At 36.4% G+C, this 22,233-nt stretch overlaps 1 protein-coding gene across 1 annotated transcript in view; it reads right to left on the reverse strand.

Moving 5' to 3' along the window:
* STPG2 (sperm tail PG-rich repeat containing 2) overlaps positions 1–22,233 on the reverse strand; it is a 141,812-nt gene that overhangs the window by 85,887 nt on the left and 33,692 nt on the right. The window contains 2 exon segments of the mRNA XM_053922906.1: positions 15,686–15,797; positions 19,152–19,264. Coding sequence (XP_053778881.1) covers positions 15,686–15,797; positions 19,152–19,264 — 225 coding nt within the window.

Genomic DNA, 22,233 nt, shown 5'->3' on the forward strand with positions numbered 1-22,233 from the left:
CTGTCACTTTTGGTTCCCTGAATATTTTGCTTTATTTCATTTTGGGTATCTTTCATTTGTTCTTTCATTTTTTGACCAAGCTCAGTCAGTTCTGTGAGCATTTTGATTACCACGGCTTTAAATTCTCCATCAGATAGGTTGGCTCTCTCCCATTGCTTAGTTTTCTTTCTGAAGTTTTGCTCTGTTCTGTCATTTGGGCCATATTTCTTTGGATGGGCACAGCTGATAGGTTGTAAGGGGGTGTGGCCTTAGGTATGGGCAGGGCAACCCTCTTTGCTACATTGTGTAGCTGCCTGTGGGGGAGGAGCCAGAGAGGGAACAGTGCAGCTCATCATCTTGTCTCTAGCGCACTTTCCAGTGGACTCTTGTGTGAGACTAGGAGTTTCTCCCACTGTGGCAACCCCTACCATAGTCCACACCAGCTCTGAGTCTCAGTTTCACCTTCAGCCAGCCGGCCCTCGCAGTCTACTGCCTTGCCACAGTTTTTCTCAGCAGGCCCTGCCCACATGGCCTTGCTGCCGGTTCTTACCAGCCTGGTGGTTCTGGCTGATTTTTTCTTTAATTCCTTGGTTGTCAGAGTTCCATGCAGTTTGATTTTCTGGCTCTTATGGTTGTTTATTGATTTTAGATTGGTCATTATCCTCCTTTTGGTTGTGCGAGGAAGCAAAGGGTTTCTACCTACACCTCCATCTTGGCCGGAACCCTTCATTTCTAATACAATCCTGTGAAGTAGGAATTGTCATAACTCCCATTTTATCAATAAGAAAGCTCAGAGAAATTAAGTTACTTTTCAACATCTACACTTAATAAGAGAGGAAGCAAAATTTCACATCCATATTTTCGAATTCATAACACCCATGATCTGTCTTCTAGACTTCACAGTTGAGAGCGAGGTCTCCTTGATCGACATCAAAACCATTCTGTGTGTTACAGCAACACATCACTTACCATTTATTCAGCTAGCATGGCTACATGAAGAGTGGTCTAAACATCAGAAAAAAAGCAGGAGATACCTATGAATAACTATAAGAAATATCCCATGAGCAAAAAATTATGATTGTGGGGTTTTTTCATAATCAAATACCTGCAATCTTCATTTGACTCCTATTTGCTTATATGATATTTACTAACCTAGCAATGTTTTAGTGATCCAAGCACGTAATCCTTCCCAGGAAATTGAAAACCAGGAGGTTGCAGGATCTCTACCGAAAATTATAATCTTAATGACAAGTGTAGTGCATGACCTAACTCGCGGGGTTGAGAGTGGGGTTGCTGCAGAAAGTGTAAAGAGGGTATGGGATCAAAAGCAGACTGCCAAGGCACTTGGAAAATCAAAACAAAGGAAAAGATCTGAAAGCAATCCAATCCTGCCGAGTGTCTCTTTCTGGCCCAAAGCTACTTTGAATGGCCTACCTAGACTGGCTCTTGCTCTGTAATAACTTCAGGACTCCTCCTGATACCTGATATCACAGTCCCCTGTACCTCCAACCTTTGCCCTCCTGTCTAACGGGGGTAAAACATGAGCTTCACGGGGTGTAGCGATGGAATGTGCCCACAAAGTAAAGAATTCACCAGGAACGAAGGTCCATCCTGATGGATTTACACTCCAGGAAGGCATACTTTCTTGCAGCTGGCAGTAGAAAACCATTAATGACAGAAAAGTTGTAGAAACTTTCATTTAGCTTCTATAATGTCAGGACAGAATTGAAACCTTTTGTTTTCCTAGGGTAATCCTCTAATGACACACAAAAATCCCACAGTGTTATAAACCACATTACTTAAGATAAACAGTGAATCCTGTAAATTTTGACTATGCAATCCCCAAAGACCTAGGAGATGTTAAAAATCTCCCAATTACTCAGCTAATGGGGTGGGATGTATCATGGCTCACAGGTTATATGCAAAGAAGTATATACAGTTACATGTGCGTGTGTAGCAGACTAGCAACAAAGGAAGCCCATTCCAAACGACATGGAGTTGGAAACATTGGAAAATAGGTTACTGTGTTTGTGCTTTCGAAAAAAGGAGGTAAAATGCAAGTTCAGTGGAATGATACATTATCTAACTTTCAAGACACTATGCTCATCATTAAAACACACAGCCAGCGGTGCATTAAAATGGGTCTCAGCATGTTCATACTATTCATGATCTCTGTTCTGACCCTTTGCCTAAATCACCTTTTATTATAGTTACCAACGTAATATCGATCATCCTAGATTCTGAACTCTTTCCTCACTTTCTTACTTATAATCTAATTACACTCTAATCAGCCACCTTCGAACTTTTCTTTCTTTCCTTATCTGCATTTCAAGTGCTCTCTAGGTCACGGCTGCCAAGGCTGCTACTTGCTACCAGGTCTCCGCGGCTCTGAGAGCAGGACCTATGTGGTTGCAAGACTGTCGGATGAGAAAATATACGGAAATGAATGGTGTTCTGTGGTGGTCAGGTATTCCGGCTGCTGATACAAGATGTTGGCATGGAACTGGAAGTTCTAAATTAAAAACCAAAAAGTGGAACTACCATATTGATCAAAGTTTATGTCTCTTAGTGATCCTTTTATTGGAGTTTTGAATGTCAGTAGATGCTGAACCTTCCTTTGGGAGTGATCTCAGGACTACAACGTTTTCAAAGCCAGGAGATATGACCTTTTTCCTAGTGTGAGACGGTTACTGGCCATCGAATTTCCTTCCTTTGACGACTATGTGCATGATGCAAGGAGAAAGGAGAGGCATAAAGTAACAGGGTTATCTTATGAAAAACATGGTCAATCTTCCTCAAAAAATAAAAACCTGAAGGAGGAATATCATTTCTGTGAATGCAAGAATGAAGCACTGGAAATATGTGAGAAGTTCTGGATAGTCTTTGATACAATTTTACAGGATCTATTATGCTGACAAAGCATCAAATTTTATTGAAAGCTACAGAGGTGATTGAACCTTTTGTCTAGGGGCATTACTTGTGTTCATGGGACATGACTTGTGTTCCCTGCATCTTTTCCAACAGAACCAGAGTCTCTGTCCAGAAGTCAGTATTATTAGTCCTTGAAAACATTTCAATTTTGAGGATGGCGAGAATGCTGCAGGCAGGCTCCTCCAATGCATAACATCAGAATAACAGAGGCTGAGTAGGGATCAAAATTTGGGCTTATAGACTTAGGAGGGGAAGCAAAAATAAGTTATTAAGTAATTACGCTATGTCCAAGATCTGAAAACCAGGGTCAGAGGAAATAGCTTTGTTCAACAGTGGCCATGATAAGCATTTAAGTACAGTAGCTACCAAAAGTAGGTACCAGAGAGATAGTCAAGCGTTCACAACTGAGAAGCACTCTCCTATAGGAGAAACAAGATTATGAGAAAGTTATGAAGACAGTTCAGCTCTCCTTACAGTACATTCCCCACCCACCAATGAGGCCTAAATAAAACACCTGCAACTATGTTCCACTCTATGCCTCTGGAAATTTCTTCAGCTTCTTCCTCCTGCGCTCTAATTTGAACTTGCTTTCTGTGTTAAGGCACACTGACCTTACCACAAGCACGCAAGCCAGGTTCACTCTGTTTAGTCCCACACCATCTGGTGGCCTCTGCACAGACGGAGTGCCCCAGATCTGATTTACCTTAGAGGGAAAATCAGAAAACTGTTATTTGTTTTGAGGGGTTTTTTGGGGGGGCGGGATTTGAGCAAAAGAAAAGTTTTAAGTAAATTTACTATTTTGTGTGGGGCTGCATTCATAGTCATGCTAGGCCGCAGGCAGCCCTCAGGCCACGGGTTGTATGAGTCATCACATTTCCCAGTCACGAAAAAGAGAAGACCCGCCCAGCTTAACATTTACTCTGTTACCCAGTGGCTCTCAGGAACCTCTCCCAGATCAAATTATGCACCAAAGGTATATTTCTTGCTTCTTTGCTTAAAGCATATCCTTTATCATTATTATCATATTTTAAGTAAATACAGTCAAGTCCAGAAATATTTACATTCCTTCCCTGTACTGCAGGTCAGTGGTAGAGTCAAAATCAGAGTTTCAATAATCTGAATTACCATTTTAACAACTGCTCTTTTAAAACAGTTGTTTGGAGATGTAAAATTACAACAACCAAGGCAATTGCAGGAATAAGAATGAATCTGATTAAATACTCCTCTCTACATGTTCCAATCATAAAGTGTGTATGTACTGTCTAGAAAGTCTCCAGCCATGTACTATCAAAAATAGAGTCATTTACTGAAGAAGATACAATATACAAGGAACATTGTACACAGGACAATGATGCCTCAGTCCCATTCAAAGTAGGCACCTTGGGACCTCATACAGTTCTCCCAATTGACATCAGTTGCCCCGTTGTATTTCCCTGAATCTCATTGATGGTCTGAAATCTCTTTCCTTTCAAAGGTGATTTTAGTTTAGGGAAAAGCCAGAAGTTGCAGGGTGCCAAATCTTGGCGGTAGAGGGGTTGAGTGACCTGGATGGTTTGACATCTCGCCAAAATACTGCACAAGACGTGATGCACGAGCAGCTGTGTTGTCGTGATGAAGCTGCCAGTCACCCATAGCTGTGGCCTTCTGAGTCATCCAAGTAATTTCCACAGAGGAACGTTCAAGTTTAATGCAAAATTGGATGCAGATTCATTGCTGTACTCAGTTATTTTGAATGTGGTGGCCACACAGTACACATGCTCACTCAGCAGCATCTACCACTCTTACTGACCAGTAGAGTGTAGTCATCATTGTTCACACATGCACATTCCAGTCCACTCTCCTTGGCTGCCAGGTTACGTCGAAGTCACACAAACTGTTCTCATTATATTAATAATGGCTGGACTTTTTCCAGACAGTCCCCTTATGTTTAAGTAGTCACATATAAACAGATTTGGAGAGTAAAATTTTCTACAATATTAACATCATTCACTTCTCTTTATGCTGTTAAAAAAGTACCACTTTTTTAAAGAGAGTGCTGGACCCTTTATAGAGTCCTTTAAGAAAGTGAAAGACAGTGATTTGGAAATAAAAATTGGAATTATTTACTATTACTGCATTTAAATTGCATAGTTTCATAAAGCAGCCATTGCTAATGGATGTAATATCCTGTTTTAATGGCCATTGACTAAGAGCCAAATATCTTCAAAATTCTTCCATTTACCATATTCTTTAGGCCTTAATCACACAATGAAAATCTGGTAGAGTCAAACTTTTAAACCCACATATTTCATAATCTCTGTGTTTAGGTGACTCAGAAAAAGAATCATGTTGAAATTCTCAATTCCCCACCTTATTTGTCCTCAGTGATGTCTGTTCAGTTTCCTGAGGATGGAAAACACTTGGTCATGTTCGCATGTAACACTTTACCTGGCTCTTTAAAATGCTTTTAAGAAACTCAATTAAAATGTCTTCTCTTCGTTATGATTTTGGGTTGCTTAAATAATAAATTTGACCAAAATATTTAAACAGGTATTTATGAAACAACTTGTTCTTTGTGTAAAATTGTCCATCATGCTGTGGGAAACATAGATAAGTAAAAATAAAGTCCCTGATGTCAACACACATGCAATATACATAGGTAAACAGGCTTACACCAATTCTAAGGCAACTCCAAGAAAACTGTTATTTGTATTGAAACTAATATAAAGTAATGTTGAATGTCAAAATATAAATAAAATGAAGCCTTTAGGGTGGGGCCTGCTCTAAAAAAAATGTTGTCAATCTTGCAGCTCAATCCTCACTCCTCCTCATTATGTAACTTAACCCAAACTCTAATTCCTAAATCTCCATCTCACTGGATTCTCCCAATAACCTTTTTGTAGATATTACTTTCAAGATTTGGCAGGAAATATATTTAGCTTTAGCGTGGCAAAATAACTTGCCCAAATCACACAGTATGGGAGCAGAAAACTGCAGTGTGATTCCAAAGCCTGAACTCTTCACCACTAAACCATGAATAAATGCAAGAATGCTTTATTTATTTTATATAGTTCCTAAAATTTTACCAAGAATGAGTATGACGTCAGTGTGTAAACTCACTAATAACAATATAAACTATTTTACAATTAGATTTAAAGATACCAGATTTTCTTCCAAAAGATATCGAATCCCTATTTAAGCAATTCATAAATATCCCAACCTCTTCCCCATTCCTTTTCTCACACATAATTTTGTCCATTTATCTTTTAATGATACAATGTTTTCTTCACATCTTCTTGGCATCTTTTTCCTCCTCTTTGAAACCCATAATTTAAAACTTGGAAAAGTTTTCTTAGAAAATAAGAAAAGTAAGAACTCAGACATTTGATGCAGTAACCACAACACAAACAAATAATTTGTATTTGAAGGAGAAAAACACTTTCAATGTGTACAAATCTTCATAAATCTGCTTATCCTAAAACACAAGTACTTTCAAGCCACCACTACACATTACTAACAGATACAAAGCGCAAGTGCCTGTTACAATGGCAACCCATTAGGCAGTTCAATGTATATTAAAGACTAGCAATGAAAAGTAAAATGGTAAATTTTTTGCATCAGAAATAATGGAATAATCCAGCCATAAGACAAAACCATTCATGATAATCTAATGCTAGTGTTAAAAAAATAATCACAAAAGGCTATATATTATTTCTGCCCCTTATGTCTTTGTTGTTCATCTTTTTAGCATATTTTTACTTATATGAAACCATGCCTTTCTACTTGAGATCTATTTAAGTTTAGTAAATTATACTTAGGTAATCTACTAATTCAGGAAAGAAATCTAGTTTATAAATTATTTCTTTAAACTATAACTTTTCAAATTTTAACAATTTTGATAAATTTATATATATAAATAGAAAACTGACAGCTCTATAATTTCACTCGCAATCATAATTTAAATAACATTTTAAATATATATAGTTCCGAGTTACATCATTTTGGCAGAACTTCCAAAGAATTAAAATTTCCAATTTAGGTTTGCTCAGTAAAACTACAAGGCAACTTCTCATATCTTACCACATAATTTTTAAACATTTGTTTTAATGAGTGGGAGATGAATAAATAAGGTGTTGTGTCAATAAAGATCCAAAGTATTGGCGCCACCTAGTGAAATTTTACTGTTTTTTTAACAGATAAGAAGCTAATACAGCAACTTCATAAATTTTGCATTACTACATCAAAGAACTTCAACAGAAAAAATTGTCAAATGTTACTATAAATTAAACACTTCATTGATGTTAAGGAAGATATTAAAAAAGAATTTTTATTGACAAAGACAATATATATTCCTGTGAAAAATATTCAGGTTGAATAAAAGTTGACATTTGTAATTTTTAACATAAGTTTGCAGTAGAATACAAGCCTTAATATATTCAAAGACATCTTGAAGGAACATTGTGTATACAACAGAATTAAATATAACTCAAGGAATACTAAATTTAAAAACTCACAACCATTCATGAATATATTATATTCATATTATTATATATTACATTTTGTTATACCATCAAAAAATGCTCAAATTCAAAGACCAAGAGTATACTTGTTTAATTATTTTACTGCTTTAAAACTTATCCTTCTAAAGCATAGGATAAATGGGAGGAAAAAGAAAACCTAAGAATTCTTTCTCTAAAATCAAATTTTACAATTAAACTGCTCGTTTTCCAGATCTGTAATTGATTCATTAGAAAAGCATTAGTAAACATTATGTATCTCCCTCCTCTAACTATAGGGATACCAAAAAACAGCAGAATAAAAGATTCTTGTCCTCTAAGAACAATGGTTTATTGGGGACATAAGTTAAATATATTCTTAAAATAACCCCATATACAAGAAATAATATTATTCAAATTAGTCATAAGTTCAGACAAAAGAAAATCAAACTCACAGAGCTCTTACATCAATAATAACAATACAAATAATTCAATTTTAAAACAGGCAAATGATCTGACTAGACATTTCTCTAAAGAAGATATATTATGCTAAGTGAACTAAGCCAGGAGGTGAAAGACAAATACCATATGATCTCACCTATAAGTGGAACCTAATCAACAAACAAGCAAGCAAAATAGAACCAGAAACGTGGAAATAAAGAACAAATTGACAGTAACCATAGGGGGTAGGGAGGGGTTAACGGGGGAGAGATGGGGAAGGGTCAAGTCAAGGAACACGTCTATAAAGGACCTATGGACAAGGACAATGTGGGTGGAGGATTGGATGTGGGAGAGGGGGGTGGGCAGGGCAAGGGGGAGAAAATGGGGACAAATGTAAATGAACGACAATAAAAATTTTTTTTAATAAATTGGAATAATACCTCAGTTTGGAGGTTATGCAGACTAAATTAAATGTGGCATGAACTAATTGTACAAAAAGCACTCTATAAGGTGACTGGTTGTAGGAAACCCATGCCTTCCCCTTCGAGCACAGTGTTGCATGAATAATGGTTTGCTGTAAGAAACACCAGATTGGCCACCATTAGCATCTATCTGTACTTTGTGTTTAAAAATCAACTGGTGAGCATGAAACACTGTAGAATGGATAAAAATTACGTTGTGATCATAATTCTTTGTTGAGCTAGAGTATTTTTGCAGCATTTCTTGTCATCAGAAACATAGTTAAAGTTTAAAACTAGAAGCAGCAGAAAGCTAGCTTGTAAAATTTATCCAAGTAGAGTGCAGGCAAGGCTGTCCATTGGGAAAATAAACATTAAACTTAAGCAACGTTTTACACGGGAAAAAAATTTTTTAAAGAAGATATATAAATGGCCAACAAGTGCATAGAAAGATACTCAAAATTGTTAGTCTTTGGAAGTGCATTTGGCTTAGAGGAAAGCCAAAGTACAGTAAGCCAAAAAGAGAAGTATGAAAGGGTGCATACAAACCAAAATGAGATTCTGCCTCACATACACAAGAATGACTATCAAAGATACAAAAAATAGCAAGTGCTGCAAAGACATAGAGAAACTGGAACATTTAGACTTTGGCAGTTGTAATATATAGTGCACCTGCCTTGTAAAACAGGTCCCACTAAAAGCTAAACATAGAGTCATAATATTATCCAGCAATTTTAATCCCAGGCATATGCCCAAGAAAAATGAAAACATATGTCCACAAAAAGACTTGTACCCTCATGTTCATGTCAGCGTTGTTCTTATGCTCATTATTCTTATGCTTTTATTTAGCACATTATTATACTAATTATTTTCCATTCCTAGCCGAAAAGTATAAACAATCTAAATGCCCATCAACTAATAAATTGATATACAAAATGTGGTATATCCATTCAATGAAATATTATTCACCCATAAAAAGAAATAAAATATTGATGTATGCTACAACATAAAAAACATTGTGCCAAGTAAAAGAACTCAATCACAGAAGAACAAATATTGTGGGGTTCCATTTATGAAATGTGCAAATAGGCAAATCTACAGAGACAGAAAGTAGATTAGTGATTGCCCAGAGCTGGGATGATTGGGGGCAAATGGAAAAGACTGCTAATCGGGATGAGTTCAATAGTCTAAAGTGATGGTGGTGATGGGTGCATAACTCTCTGAGTACACAAAAGCATTAAATTGTAGACTGGAAATGATGAATTGCATGACATGTGAATTATATCTCAATAAACCTGATCTTTTAAAGGCAAACTTATAAATTTAAAAACTAAATAACATAAAAAATGTTGAAAAACAGTCTGAAAACATTACATTCCCTCTTCTAGCATATGTGGTGATTTTCCTCTCAGAGGGAGTTAAAGGGAAGAGAATGCCCTGAATTCACCAGAGCTAGAGCATTCAGAGAAAGAACTCTATAAAAATGTGAGAACCATTGAGGAAAACTACAGCACAGTAAGCCAAAAAGAGGAGCATGAAAGGGTCGATACAAGCCAGAAATCTGAGTGACATCCAGGGTAGCAACAGAAAGAATAATGGGCTCCATAGAAATAAAGAATGTTCTAAAATAGTTTCAGGGAATTATTACCTATAACTAATTTTTACATATCATCTATTTTAGGAGTCTGTGCATCCGCTGAATTTAAAAGGCCAAGAAATAAAGTAAAGCTATTCAGCCTACCCCACACCAAATTCATCAACTTTCCCAAGTCATACTTCCTTTAGCTGTTGTTCATGTTGGGAGAGGTACTCCAAAACGTTGTTTTTCCATAACCTTACAGCTAGTCATTTCTCCTTGCTCTTTTTCCCATTCCTGGGACTCCAAGACTAAAATATTTCTTCAATCTGTGTATTAGTAACTTTCTTTGCTCATAACAGCTACTGAAAATTCTGCAGTACTCACATATATCTTCCCATATTCTCAATTTCTATTCACCTGCATTTGGGCAGCTCAGACAAAAGGATGTACAGAATAAGAGGCAATATCCTGACATTATCTAACATCCGGGATCAAGCATTGACAAGAGAAGTAAATACATCAGAGGCCGTTTTGTCCCATGCATTTTCTCTCCTTGCCTAGAGAAAGCTCTCATGGGTCAGGGAGGGGAAAAAAAAAGCAAAAGGTCTTAGAAATGTGTGAATGGGCCCTGAGACCTGCACTTCCTCATCCTAAGGCTGCATGCTAAATTTGGGGGTGGGAAGCAGTGGTTTATACCAGACAGGTTTGTGACTCAGAAAGAAAACCTATGCCTCATTTCCCAGGTGGCAGCTAGGAAAGTGGCAAACCACAGGGTTCGTCCAATCTTCATCCAAGTCCAGCATAAGGCAAGAACAGTAGAATAGTAATGACTGTGAGTACTTTCTAAATAGAACTCAAAAAAATTTACAATGTTTTTATCACCACTAAATCTCCACCTCAGCTACCTATAGGCACACATTGAGAGTTCGCCCAAATCAGTCTATATTATTGTCACTTTGTGTGGCCAGTCAGAAAAAGAAAATACAATATGATCTCACTTACATGTGGAATCTAAAGAGTAAAATAAATGAGCAAAGAAAATTGAAATAGATCTATAGACAAAGAGAGTAGACTGGTGCTTCTCAGGGAGGATAGGGAATTGGCAGACTGGGTGGAAGAGGTAAAGGGATTAAGAAGTACAAATGGGTAGTTAACAAAATAATCACAGGGATGTAAAGTACAGCATAGGGCATATAGTCAATAACATGCCAAGTACAAACACATGAGACAGAAGGCAAAACTTAGATCATAACAGATCACAGCACAGAAATGGTCCAGAGTGGGGGTTTTTGTTGTCGTTTTTGGTTTTCTCTCTCTCTCTCTCTCTTTCTTTCTTTTTTTTTTCTTTTTCTTTTTCTTTTCTTTTTTTTGGTCAGTGAAAGCCATAAGACTTGACTGCCTTCCACTTGCCTTCCCTTCTCTTTTGGGGAAAATTTGGCCACAACTCACATCTCATGTTTACAGTGTTGCCCCATCCCCAGTGGTCAACAAGATGACATGGACATTGAGACTTGCTATTAATGAGCCTTCACTACTGCTGTGAGACCACACTACTTAACCAAAAGATTGGTCATCGATGCATCCTTTGGACTATCCAAAAAGAGAAACTATGGACAAAAAAAAGGGGGGGGTTCTATGGAAAGTCACCTCAGAGGGTGATCTGATCGTAAGTTCCTAGCTGAGCAGGTCATGGTAGATTGTCATACCTCCAGCACATAACCTTTTAGTAAAAGGTTCATCTCTGCCTTAAACAAGCCCTCTCTATTGTTTCTCTACATCTAGCATACCACATCTTTGAAATGTCTCTTTCAGACCCCTCCTTCTCAAATGTAAACCATCTCTTCACACTCATCCTTCTAAGATGTAACCACCCTCAAGAAAGCAAATAACCTTGACTATCCTGTAATCCAATCCCACCTTGCTTTCTCCCACCTTAATGTGATCTTTCTTACACTGCCCCCCCCTCAATCTCCAATGCATAAAAGAAGCTGTAAAACTGTTATTCTTGGGAGCATTTGAGATCTTGCTCCCTGGCATCAGTTTGGCTCAAAAAACTTTTATAAAAATCAAAACAAAGAATCCCACTTTAAATACAGACACAGGTAGATTAAAAGTAAGTGGATAGGGGAAAAGCATACCAGGTTAACACTAACCAAAAGAAAGCAAGAGTGGCTACACTAATTTCAGACCAGAACAGACATCAGAAAGGTATAGGGATAAAAGAGGTCAAATTTCCAAGAAGATGTAAAAATTCTTAATGTGTATATGCCCAACAACAAGGCAGCTATATGAGGCAAAACCTGATAGAATTGCAAGAAGAAATAGATCAATCTGTTATCACAGTTGGAGACTTCAAACCCCTCTCTCAAAAATGGACAGACCAGCACACATGAGGACATAGTTAAATTCAGTAATACCATTAGTCAAGTACATATAATTGAAATTATTTATAGCATTGAAAGTATAAATATGAAAATATAAGTTTCCACCTCAGGAAAATTTTAAAAAGAGCAGAAGAAAAGAATAAGAACTAGAGCAGAAATCAATAAAATTAAAAACAAGAAATGAGTAGAGATAATCAATGAAGCCAAAATCTAGTTCTTTGAAAAGATCAATAAAAATCTATAACTCTCTAGCCAGGCAAGCTAAGAAAAAAATAAAAAGAAAATACAAATTACTAAAACCTGATGAAGGAGGGCATCGCTACAGGTCTCATAGACATTAAAATGATAATCAGTGAATACTGTGAATCACACTATGCCCATATATTTGAAAACTTAGATTAAATGGACAAATTCCATGAAAAACACAATCTGACAAACTCACACAAAAAAGAAACAGATGATCTGAATAGGTCTATATCTATTAAAAAAAATTGAATCAATAATTAATAACTTTCTAAAACCAGGACCAGATGGGTTCACTGGTGAATTCTACCAAACATTTAAGAAAGAAATTTACAATCCCTCTTATAGGATAAAAGCAGAGGGAATACTTTCTAACACATTCTATGAGACCAGCATTTCCCACTACCAAAACTATACCCGAACACAGGTCCAGCTGCCTGCCACAGTGAAAGCGAAACTCTTGAGACAGGTGCTGATGAAAAGGACAGTGGTTTGTTCAGATACCAGCAATGTGAGAAGATGGGAGACTCATGTTCCAAAGCCCTCTTCACATCTCAGTGCAGGCACAGGTTTTTATAAGGAGGGAGAGGGAAAGCAGCACAAAGAGATCAAGGGGATGGGGTTGAAAAGTTCTCTGCGTGCAGACCAGCGCAGTCCATTCTGATAAGGACCTGGAATTGATCAAATGATGGCTGGTGTGCATCGTCATGGTTTTCATCATCCTGGCTTTACAGCATCTTGGTTTTATATTTGGAGGTCAGCAAACCTCCCAGAGCTGGAAATGCCTGGAGGTCAGAGTCATTATCTTTTAAAGTTAGTTCCTAGTATTCTTATACAAATGTGTTCTTTATCTACAAGCTACTTATTAGTAAGAGTCAGCATTTACAGGAACAATGTCAAAAGAATGCTGGAGTGGCCTTGACTGGTTTGGCTCAGTTGGTTGGGAATTGTCCCACAAAGCAAAAGTTCACCAGTTCAATTCCCAGTCAGGACACATGCCTAGGTTGTGGGTTTTGCCCCTGTTTGGGGCATGTATGAGAGACAGCTGATTGATGTTTCTCTCCACATTAATGTTTCTCTCTCTCTCTCTTTCCTTCTCTTTCCCTCTCTCTAAAAAATAAATAAAAATTTTAAAAATAGAATGGTAGGGTGGGTTAAAATTCCCCATTCTTACAAAACCATATAACAACATTGCAAGTAAAGAAAACTACAGACCAGTCCTGGCTGGGTAGCTCAGTTAGTTAGATCATCATCCCAATATGCCAAGGTTGTGGGTTCAATTCCTGGTCAGGGCACACACAAGAATTAACCAATGAATGCATAAACAAGCAGAACAACAAATCATTGTTTCTCTCTCTCTGTCTCTCCCCTCTTCCTTTTTCTTTCTTTCTCTCTCACAATCAATCAATAAAAATTTTAAAAAACACTACAGACCAGTATAGCTCTCAATTCTAATTAACACTTAATATCCTATATGAGAATTATAACTTGTTCTATGAAAAAAAATATACTATATTATTCTATTATTGTTGTTCTAGTATTTCTGTAAACAATGTTTTTCATTGCTAATATTCAAAGGAAGACCAAGGAAATCAAATACAGACAAAATTCTTGGTGAAATATTTACTGATTTTTCAACTGAGAATCATGTATCTTTACTCTAAAGGGATCCATTTTAAAATGTTATTCTATAATCTTCATGTTTTTAAGTTTAAATATAATAATTTACTAAAAGGGAAAAAATTCAGGGTTTTATTTGCCTGCAAGTTCCAAATGAGTAAACTGAAAGATATCTACAAAAAAAATATTTAATAGAAAGTTAGGTTTTATATTAAGAAATATACATGATCCAGAATAAGGAAAATGAAAATCTTACTATGTACAAATCAGACTACACCAACAATTTTAGTTTAGTTCTACTACCATATGCTTTTTAAAAAAGATTCACAAACCAGAAGAGATCCCTTGATAACTTCAATGGAAAATAAGTTATTATGATGTTAAATAATGAGAATAGTCAAAGGTATTTAGAACATTAATGCCTGGAAGAACAGATAAAAGGAGGTTGAAAAGAAGTCATAGGGAAAGAAAGAATAAGTAAGTAGCATATAGGGAACCCTTCCACGTGGTGTGGGGAATGTAGCCCAGCCCCCACTTGGAAAGGCCAGTGGGGAGCACGGTCTGGCACACAGGACACACACCCATGGACAGGTTCTTCCGTGGGGAATCAGGCCTGCATTGTACCTAGGCTGCTATGAGTCTTGCTTTTGCTAAAACTCCCTCACCCTGGATTGAGGCAGCAAACGTTTACTGCGTATAGTTAACTTCCTAAAGTCTGTGCTAAACCTCCCAAGTATGGAGCATAACCAGTTGAACCACTTTTCCCCTTGATCTGTAATATCCTTATCTTTGACGTAATTAGCAACATTCTTTCCTTTGTTATCTGTAAAAGCTAATCACCTAAAGCGAATCTGTGTATAGAAAATGAGGAACATAAGCAACAAAAGAAAAAAGCAAACAAAATATAACCAGAAACATTGAAGTTAAGAACAATCTAACAATAGCCAGAGGGGAGTGGGGAGGGGACAGTGGGGAGAGGGGTTTACAGGAACTACTATAAAGGACACATGGAGAAAATCAAGGGGGAGGGTGGAGGCAGGGGAAGGAGGTGGGTTCGGCTGGGGTGGGGTGGAGGGATGGGGAGAAAATGCAGACAACTGTAACTGAATAACAATAAAAAAAATTTTTTTTTAAATGAGGACCATCCTCAATGTAATGTACTCATAAAAACAATAAAAGCCTGTCCAGGCAGGGGTTGGGGCCCTCTCTCACTTAGAGAATGGCCATGCCATCCCTTTTTCTCCACAGGACTTCTGTAGTCTGTGTGAATTTGTTTATTGCAGCCACAACACATGGACCCCGTGAGCCGGGGTCTGAATCAGTAGCGGACAGGTGCAAAGGAAATTGTAAGAAACAGTTGTCCACTGTTGAAACAAAAAAATCCTAGGGTTGCTGAGCTCTTTATCATAAGCAGAGACAGTGGTGACTTGATGGAGAGTTTAAGTTCAGATTCTTTCACAATATTCATTGAATGACAACTAGCTCCAATAGATCTGGGTATTGTAATCTTGTCAGAATAAGATTCAATGTTGTTAAAATCTAGAAAGTAGATGAAATAGCTACTTTTCAACTTACCTCTTTTTCCTCCTGCAATTTCATCATTTCATAAATTTGTGGGAGATGTGAGCAATAATTTTTCTGTTGATCTTTCTTGATGTTAACATTTTCATAATGTGGTGTCTTTTTCCTTCAAAAAATTTAAGAAAGAAATTGAGGAGTGCTCAATCCCAAATATACAAATATTTATATAAGCTAAGAGAATATTTTTACATCAACATTTTCTTCATAAAAAGTATGCAAAAATAATATTATCTGAATGTATTAAGCTAATATATTCTAAATTTTGTAAAATGCATTTATTTATTTTGGTGAGTAACTCTGCATTTTCCAACTCAGAGCATTATAATGAATCTACTATAATAATGACACCCAAAAGAAAATAGGATGTGGAATTTAGGTCATGAGTTTAAATAAAAAGCTACTAAAAAAGTTTCCTGTGTATTCTACTTATGATTTTGAAAGTCTTTAAAATTTCAAATTCCTTAGTATTTCAATTATCACTAAAATAGGAAAAATAATCCTATGCTATTTATATCACAAAACAATCCAGAAAGGAGCATAAAGAAAGATCTTTGAAAATGAAAGGGAAGCTTAGTGTCATCGAAATTTACACAACCTGAAGAAAGAAAAGAAACTAAGTAAACAGTGATTAAAAGCCCAAGCTTTGGAGTCAGACAGCCTGATGTGAATCCAAGCATTGCTATCTGCCTGCGTGTGACCTTAAACAAATCACCTAATTTCTCTAAGTGGTCAGATTAGATTCACCACCCAAATGGAAATAGTAATAAATAATTTTTAAGGTTGTAATGATTAAAGTATATAATACATAAAAGTGCTTAATGCCTTACATACCCATAATAAGCACACAATAACTACTACCTATTATTATTACAAGTATTATAGCTATACTGACTATACTACTATTTTATTCTATTTATTAAACAGAATTTTTTTTAATCTCATAGGAAACACTTCAAGTGAACTAACCAGAACATAAGCAGGTTAAAAAGCATAAAGCATAAAACAGAAAAGCATGAAACAAATGCTTAAGTTACATAACTAATTTCCTTTGACATCGCTATAATTTAAATATGCATTTAATATATCAGTTCACTATTAAATGCTGACTTCATCCATTTTTTACACAAAATTCAATAAATGAACTTGTTTTCAAAACTTTAAATAGTTTTATAGATAACAAATTTATATTTCAGGCATCAAAAGACTCACATATTATTTAGGTCTGTCTTTCCTAAACAGAGACCTATGAGCTCATCTTTCCATTTACAGTGCCCAAGCCTCTCCACTTTATACTGTATCAAATCTCCCAGAATAATTCTGACTTGACCCAATAACACAAGAGTCAAAAAAAGGTAGAAAATTTCAACTGCCAGAAGAAACCAAGACAACCTCATATAAAAGATACAGTCAAGATATCAAAACCAAAAGACAATTATGCAAATGGTAATAACAGTAGTCTGGAATGGGAGCTGTCTGGACACATTCCCAGAAGCAAAAGTAAAAACACAAACAGAAGAAGAGAAGAAGCAGGGGAAAAAATGAAGATCAAAGGAAAAGTAACATTAAAAATGGGAGTGGGACAAGGTTGGAGAAATAAAAAGGGCTGTTATAAAAATACTACGCAAGTGTCCATCAGTAGATGAGTTTATAAAACAAGTATGGGACAGTTACACAATGGATTACTACTGAGCTATAAAAAAGAAGAAAGTTTTACCCTTTGCAACAGTATGGATGGCCCTGGAGAACATTATGTTAAGTGAAATAAGCCAGGCAGAGAAAGACAAATACTATATAATCTCACTCATATGTGGGATCTAATGAACAAACTGAACTAACAAGGAAAATAGAGACAGACTCATAGGTGGAGAGCAGAAGACAGCTAGTGTGGGGGAGAGGGTGGTATAGGAGATGGGTTAGGAGGTGTAAGGACTGAGAAGAAAGGAAAAAGGACTCATGGACATAGACAACAGTGTGGTGATTGTGGGGAGGAGGAGGATTTAAGAGGACTAAATGGTAATGGGAAAATACAATAAAACAATTTTTAAAAAATACTACCACATAAAATCAGACCAGATAGAGTCCTGGTTATGCCTGATACTTAGAAGTGTAGTAGAATGGATGAAAAACAATCGTCAGAGAACTACAAAAGGTTAATTTTGCTTCATGTCGATTAAACCTCAGTAAAAGTGGTCAAGCAGGCAGGCAGATAAAGAGAGGCATAGATAAGCAAACCAACCAAATTAGAAGGAAATGAGGGTAGATTAAAATACTGAATAATAAAAGCATGTGTCATGGGAATGAGCAGAGTTAAAGCATTTGATAGAGTCAGTTTTCTTTGCAAGAATGACAAAGATAGTAAGTTTAGATCTCATTAGGCTAAATATACACGTTAAATTTCTAGTGTAACTACTAAAAGAATAAAAATACAAAGTGTATATCCCATATTAGGAGAGTCAAAAGGACAATAGAGTACAAATTCCCCAAAACAAGGACCATGTTTTATTCTTTTTATTCTCTGTTACTAAGTTTAGTACCAGCACATAGCAAGAATTCAAACAATGTTTGTTCAATGAATAAGCAGCTGGAGTATCCAACAAAAGTCTAAGCTATATCCACCACTGCTGTATAGATGTATCTGAATGTGTCCACCAGACTAACTGGATAGGCAATCACTGTGGGACTCCTCGTGAGATAACTCATTCTATGATGGAAAAAGAATAAGGCAGATAACATGAACCCTGTTAAAAAAAATTAATGATGAAAACGAATGGTAGATTCTGAGGACAATGTGGTATGTGTTACTCAATTTTGTCTTCCATTGACCCTTGTCTAAGACCCTTCTCCTACTATAAAAGTAGGAGAAATAAAGACAATTACTTTACCAGAAATGTATTTGCTAGTTAAATTTCATTAATATTACCTCGAGCCTATTTTTGTGGCTCTTATCCACACTGAGAATACCTTCTAAATCTATCGTGTAGTCAGAATAAACACCAGAGCCAGGGACAATAGGAAGAATCCTGAGTCAACTTTTTAAATATTCTCTCTGATCTCTTGATTGTTTTATAATATAATTAAAGACAGTATATTTTAGCACTTAGATACATGGGCTATACAATTGAACAGGCCTTAAAGTCTAGCTTAGCCACTTAATAGCAATATGGTCTTAAACATGTTATTTATTCTTTTTGACACTTGCATGTCTCACTGATAAAATAGTTATAACAAGTGTAACTACACAGAGACTTGTGAAGATTAAATGAGGTGATACACGCAAAGCAGGGTAGCACAGGATCTGGCTCACAAAAAACAATAGTTTTCATATGGTTTTTCCAAAATATAACACTTCTTAGAATTTTTATACTGATTTTTCATTTATGACAGCATAGGCTAGTCTAAATTATTAGAATACTTTATAGTCAGAAACTACATTAAAGGTGTACTATTGTTTTTTACTTACTGGACTATATCATACTGTCCAGGCCCAGGCCCTGACTTTATAGGTAACTCTAGTCTTCTTAAAGAGTTGCCAAAGTGTATTCCCTTGTACTTTAAAGTTGCACCGGAAAAACCCTATTTTAAAAAAAAATGACGATGAGATATAGTTTAAGTAAGTCATGAAACAATTTTTAACTTTATTTAAGTCTAAAGCTAAAGCAAGGATGACCTTAGCCAAGGGGGCTTCATTGGTAAATGATGATCTCAAGGTAAGTTATTACTGCTGTGCACATCCCACCCCCGAGTCAGCCCGCGCCCCTAGAGAAGGGCCTCTCATTTCAGCATGTCCTCGACCAGCAAGAACGGCTTCGTCTTTGGCAGTCAGTACATTCAGCAACCGAAAGCCTTAAGGGCAAAGAAAATGAGCTTCTTGGCATTTAAAAAAGGAAGGAGGCGGCAGAATTGTATGATTTAGGGAATGGGAAAATCGATTTAAAAGTGACCTTAATTAAATAGAAATTATATTAATTTCAAGAAATTAAATTAAAATTCAAACATCACCAACAGATATTAAATAACTTCTAAAGACCTGGTATTTAAAACTATAACATATTCACATAAAGTTTTGAAAGAGTGACAAATATATGACAATAAAACAAACATCACCCCCATTTCATTTTATTATTAATGCTTAAGATCAAGATCCGTCTTTTAATGCTAAAGAAATTATTTGTGACATAAGAAATCAATTATCATCCTTCCTTTACATCTACTATAATAGATATTAAAATTAAGCATGACCCATTCATTAAAAAGTTCCCTTTAGAGAAATTAAAGCACATAGTTTTGATAAAAACTAATAAAATAACAAAGTATAATACAAGAACAGTAGCTTCTCTTACAAGACTTCTCTTCTGTTGACCTAATGCCTTCTAAATTGAACAATTGTTTACGGACACTTTAAAAACTCAATTTTTTAACTGATGGCAAAAGGTAAACTTCAGTCTATTTAACTTATTTTTAATTCATATTTATAAAAATACCTTTCAAATGAGCTTGAATTATTATAAATCAATATGTGAGAAACTGAATAAAATCCCCATAATACAAACTTATAGTTTAGCTGCATAAAACAGTGTGTCAATTGTTCTAGGTGACTATTAACTATTCTAGAGCAGTGGGTCCAATCTCTATGACCATTATAATTAGTTATAAAATAAATAGCAATATTCATGACAAAAACATAACCCCAGTTTTAAATGGTTATTTAAACCTCTATCTGCCCCATTCCCACCCAAATTTCGAGAGAAATATATAAAATAGACTCAAATTATCAGTGCTACCCACTAAGAGAAGGTATCATTCATATTCCAAATTTTGAGAAATTTCTGGAAAATATAGAAACTAGAACCAGAAAAAAAACCTCATTGCATATGGAAAGAACCTCAGCTGAACCCTATTAATGTCCCCAGAAAGACAAAAACTGCAAGTAAGGATGGGCTTTTGGGTAGTGAGTAGGGGGAGATCTGCGCCGGTGCCATTACGCGAAGTCATGAGAGAGAATGACGGCACCTACTCTACTGCTGGCATACACAGCTGGAAATAAATTCAGAGTGCTGCCATTCGCCCCTATCAAGACAAACTTTCTAGTTAGGAAAGCACCGTTCCAGAAAGCTTGGGGCTGCCACAACAAGATCCAAACTAAAGCTGAAACGGCGCTAAAAATTCCCCACTATGTGAAAACACTTTACTTCATAGAATGTACCACTCACAACTAGCCCTCAGATATTATAAAATGCAAACACAATAAAAGTAAACTCTCCCTTCAACACTCTCCTGATCTTTAAGAATTAAACAGGGGCCAACACAACGTCTGACAGAACTGTGATTTGCGTTTAGTGATATGGGACTTTTTTGATTCTTTTTCCATAGATGCAATCTCATAGAGAAATGGAAATACAGTTTTTCTAAAGGGTGCTCCCGGCTTGATTTTAATAAATCCTGTGCTTGTTCCTTGCTTAGGGTGGTGCAGGATGCTTGAGCTGAGAGAAACAGGGAGTTACCAGCTATGTCCAAGTAAGATTCAAACATCTAGGAATGTCTGGTGAACAAATAAGATCAAACCAGCCAACAGGTGAATGTGAAACTAATTACATGGGAAGGAGTTAATCATGATGACCTTCACCCAGGAAGAAAATCTTAAGTGTCAAGAGCAGCAATGCTAAATACTGAGTGTTTCTGTGGAATAAATTTGCCTCCTAACGGACAGTCCCCCATGTGTTTATGCCTGTGTCCTATAGCGTGCAAAGGAGCTATGATAAAAATGTAGAAGACCAGTCTCATAAAAACTCCGGTAAACATCAGTGCTACATATGGACCACTCTAATAGAGAGTAACACAAAGAAAGAAGAGCATTATCCCACCGACTTCCCCTAGCTCAGCACACAGCTTTAGTTGCGATCAAGTACTTTGGTGGAAATGCCCAGCAGAGAGCACCATCTGGCAAGAGACTGACGGGTCTGGCTGAGCAGTAGCTGTCTCAGTGGAAACAGACTTGTTCGAGAGCAAGGTTGAGACGGCCCCTGAGGGCTTCTAGAAACACCTGGAAAGTGGAACTTTGCAGAAGGCTAGAGGTCCTCCACATCAATAGGAGGAGACAACATACATACATATGAGTTATGAATGTAACTGTGACTCTCTTTATACCACAATTTAGTGAAGCCTGGCAAAACTTGTTACATAAATAAAAAGAATTCCTCCTTAGTTCCACTAGGAATTTTTCCAGCACTGTACGTGGTCTCAATCTGCCTAGATTATTGATATGCAAATCCCTTCCAATGAATTGTAACACCAAGAGCAGGAAGGTAATTTCCCCTCTTCACTTTGAACGTTTAATTTTAACACACTGTGAAGCTATCACACTATAAAGCACTATTAGTAGTAGTAAAGTTTTAGCAACACTATTAATAGTAGTGGCCTTACTGTTACTGTTATAAGTAGATTGTCTAGCTGATAACATGATTCCCAGCCTAGACCCTTGTCAGTCTTAGAAAAATCAGAGCTATGCATAAAAATTGAAGGGGCTAGCCCACCAATCTCTACAA

This window comes from Desmodus rotundus, chromosome 4 (assembly GCF_022682495.2).
Source record: "Desmodus rotundus isolate HL8 chromosome 4, HLdesRot8A.1, whole genome shotgun sequence".
In the NCBI taxonomy this organism is placed as follows: domain Eukaryota; kingdom Metazoa; phylum Chordata; class Mammalia; order Chiroptera; family Phyllostomidae; genus Desmodus; species Desmodus rotundus.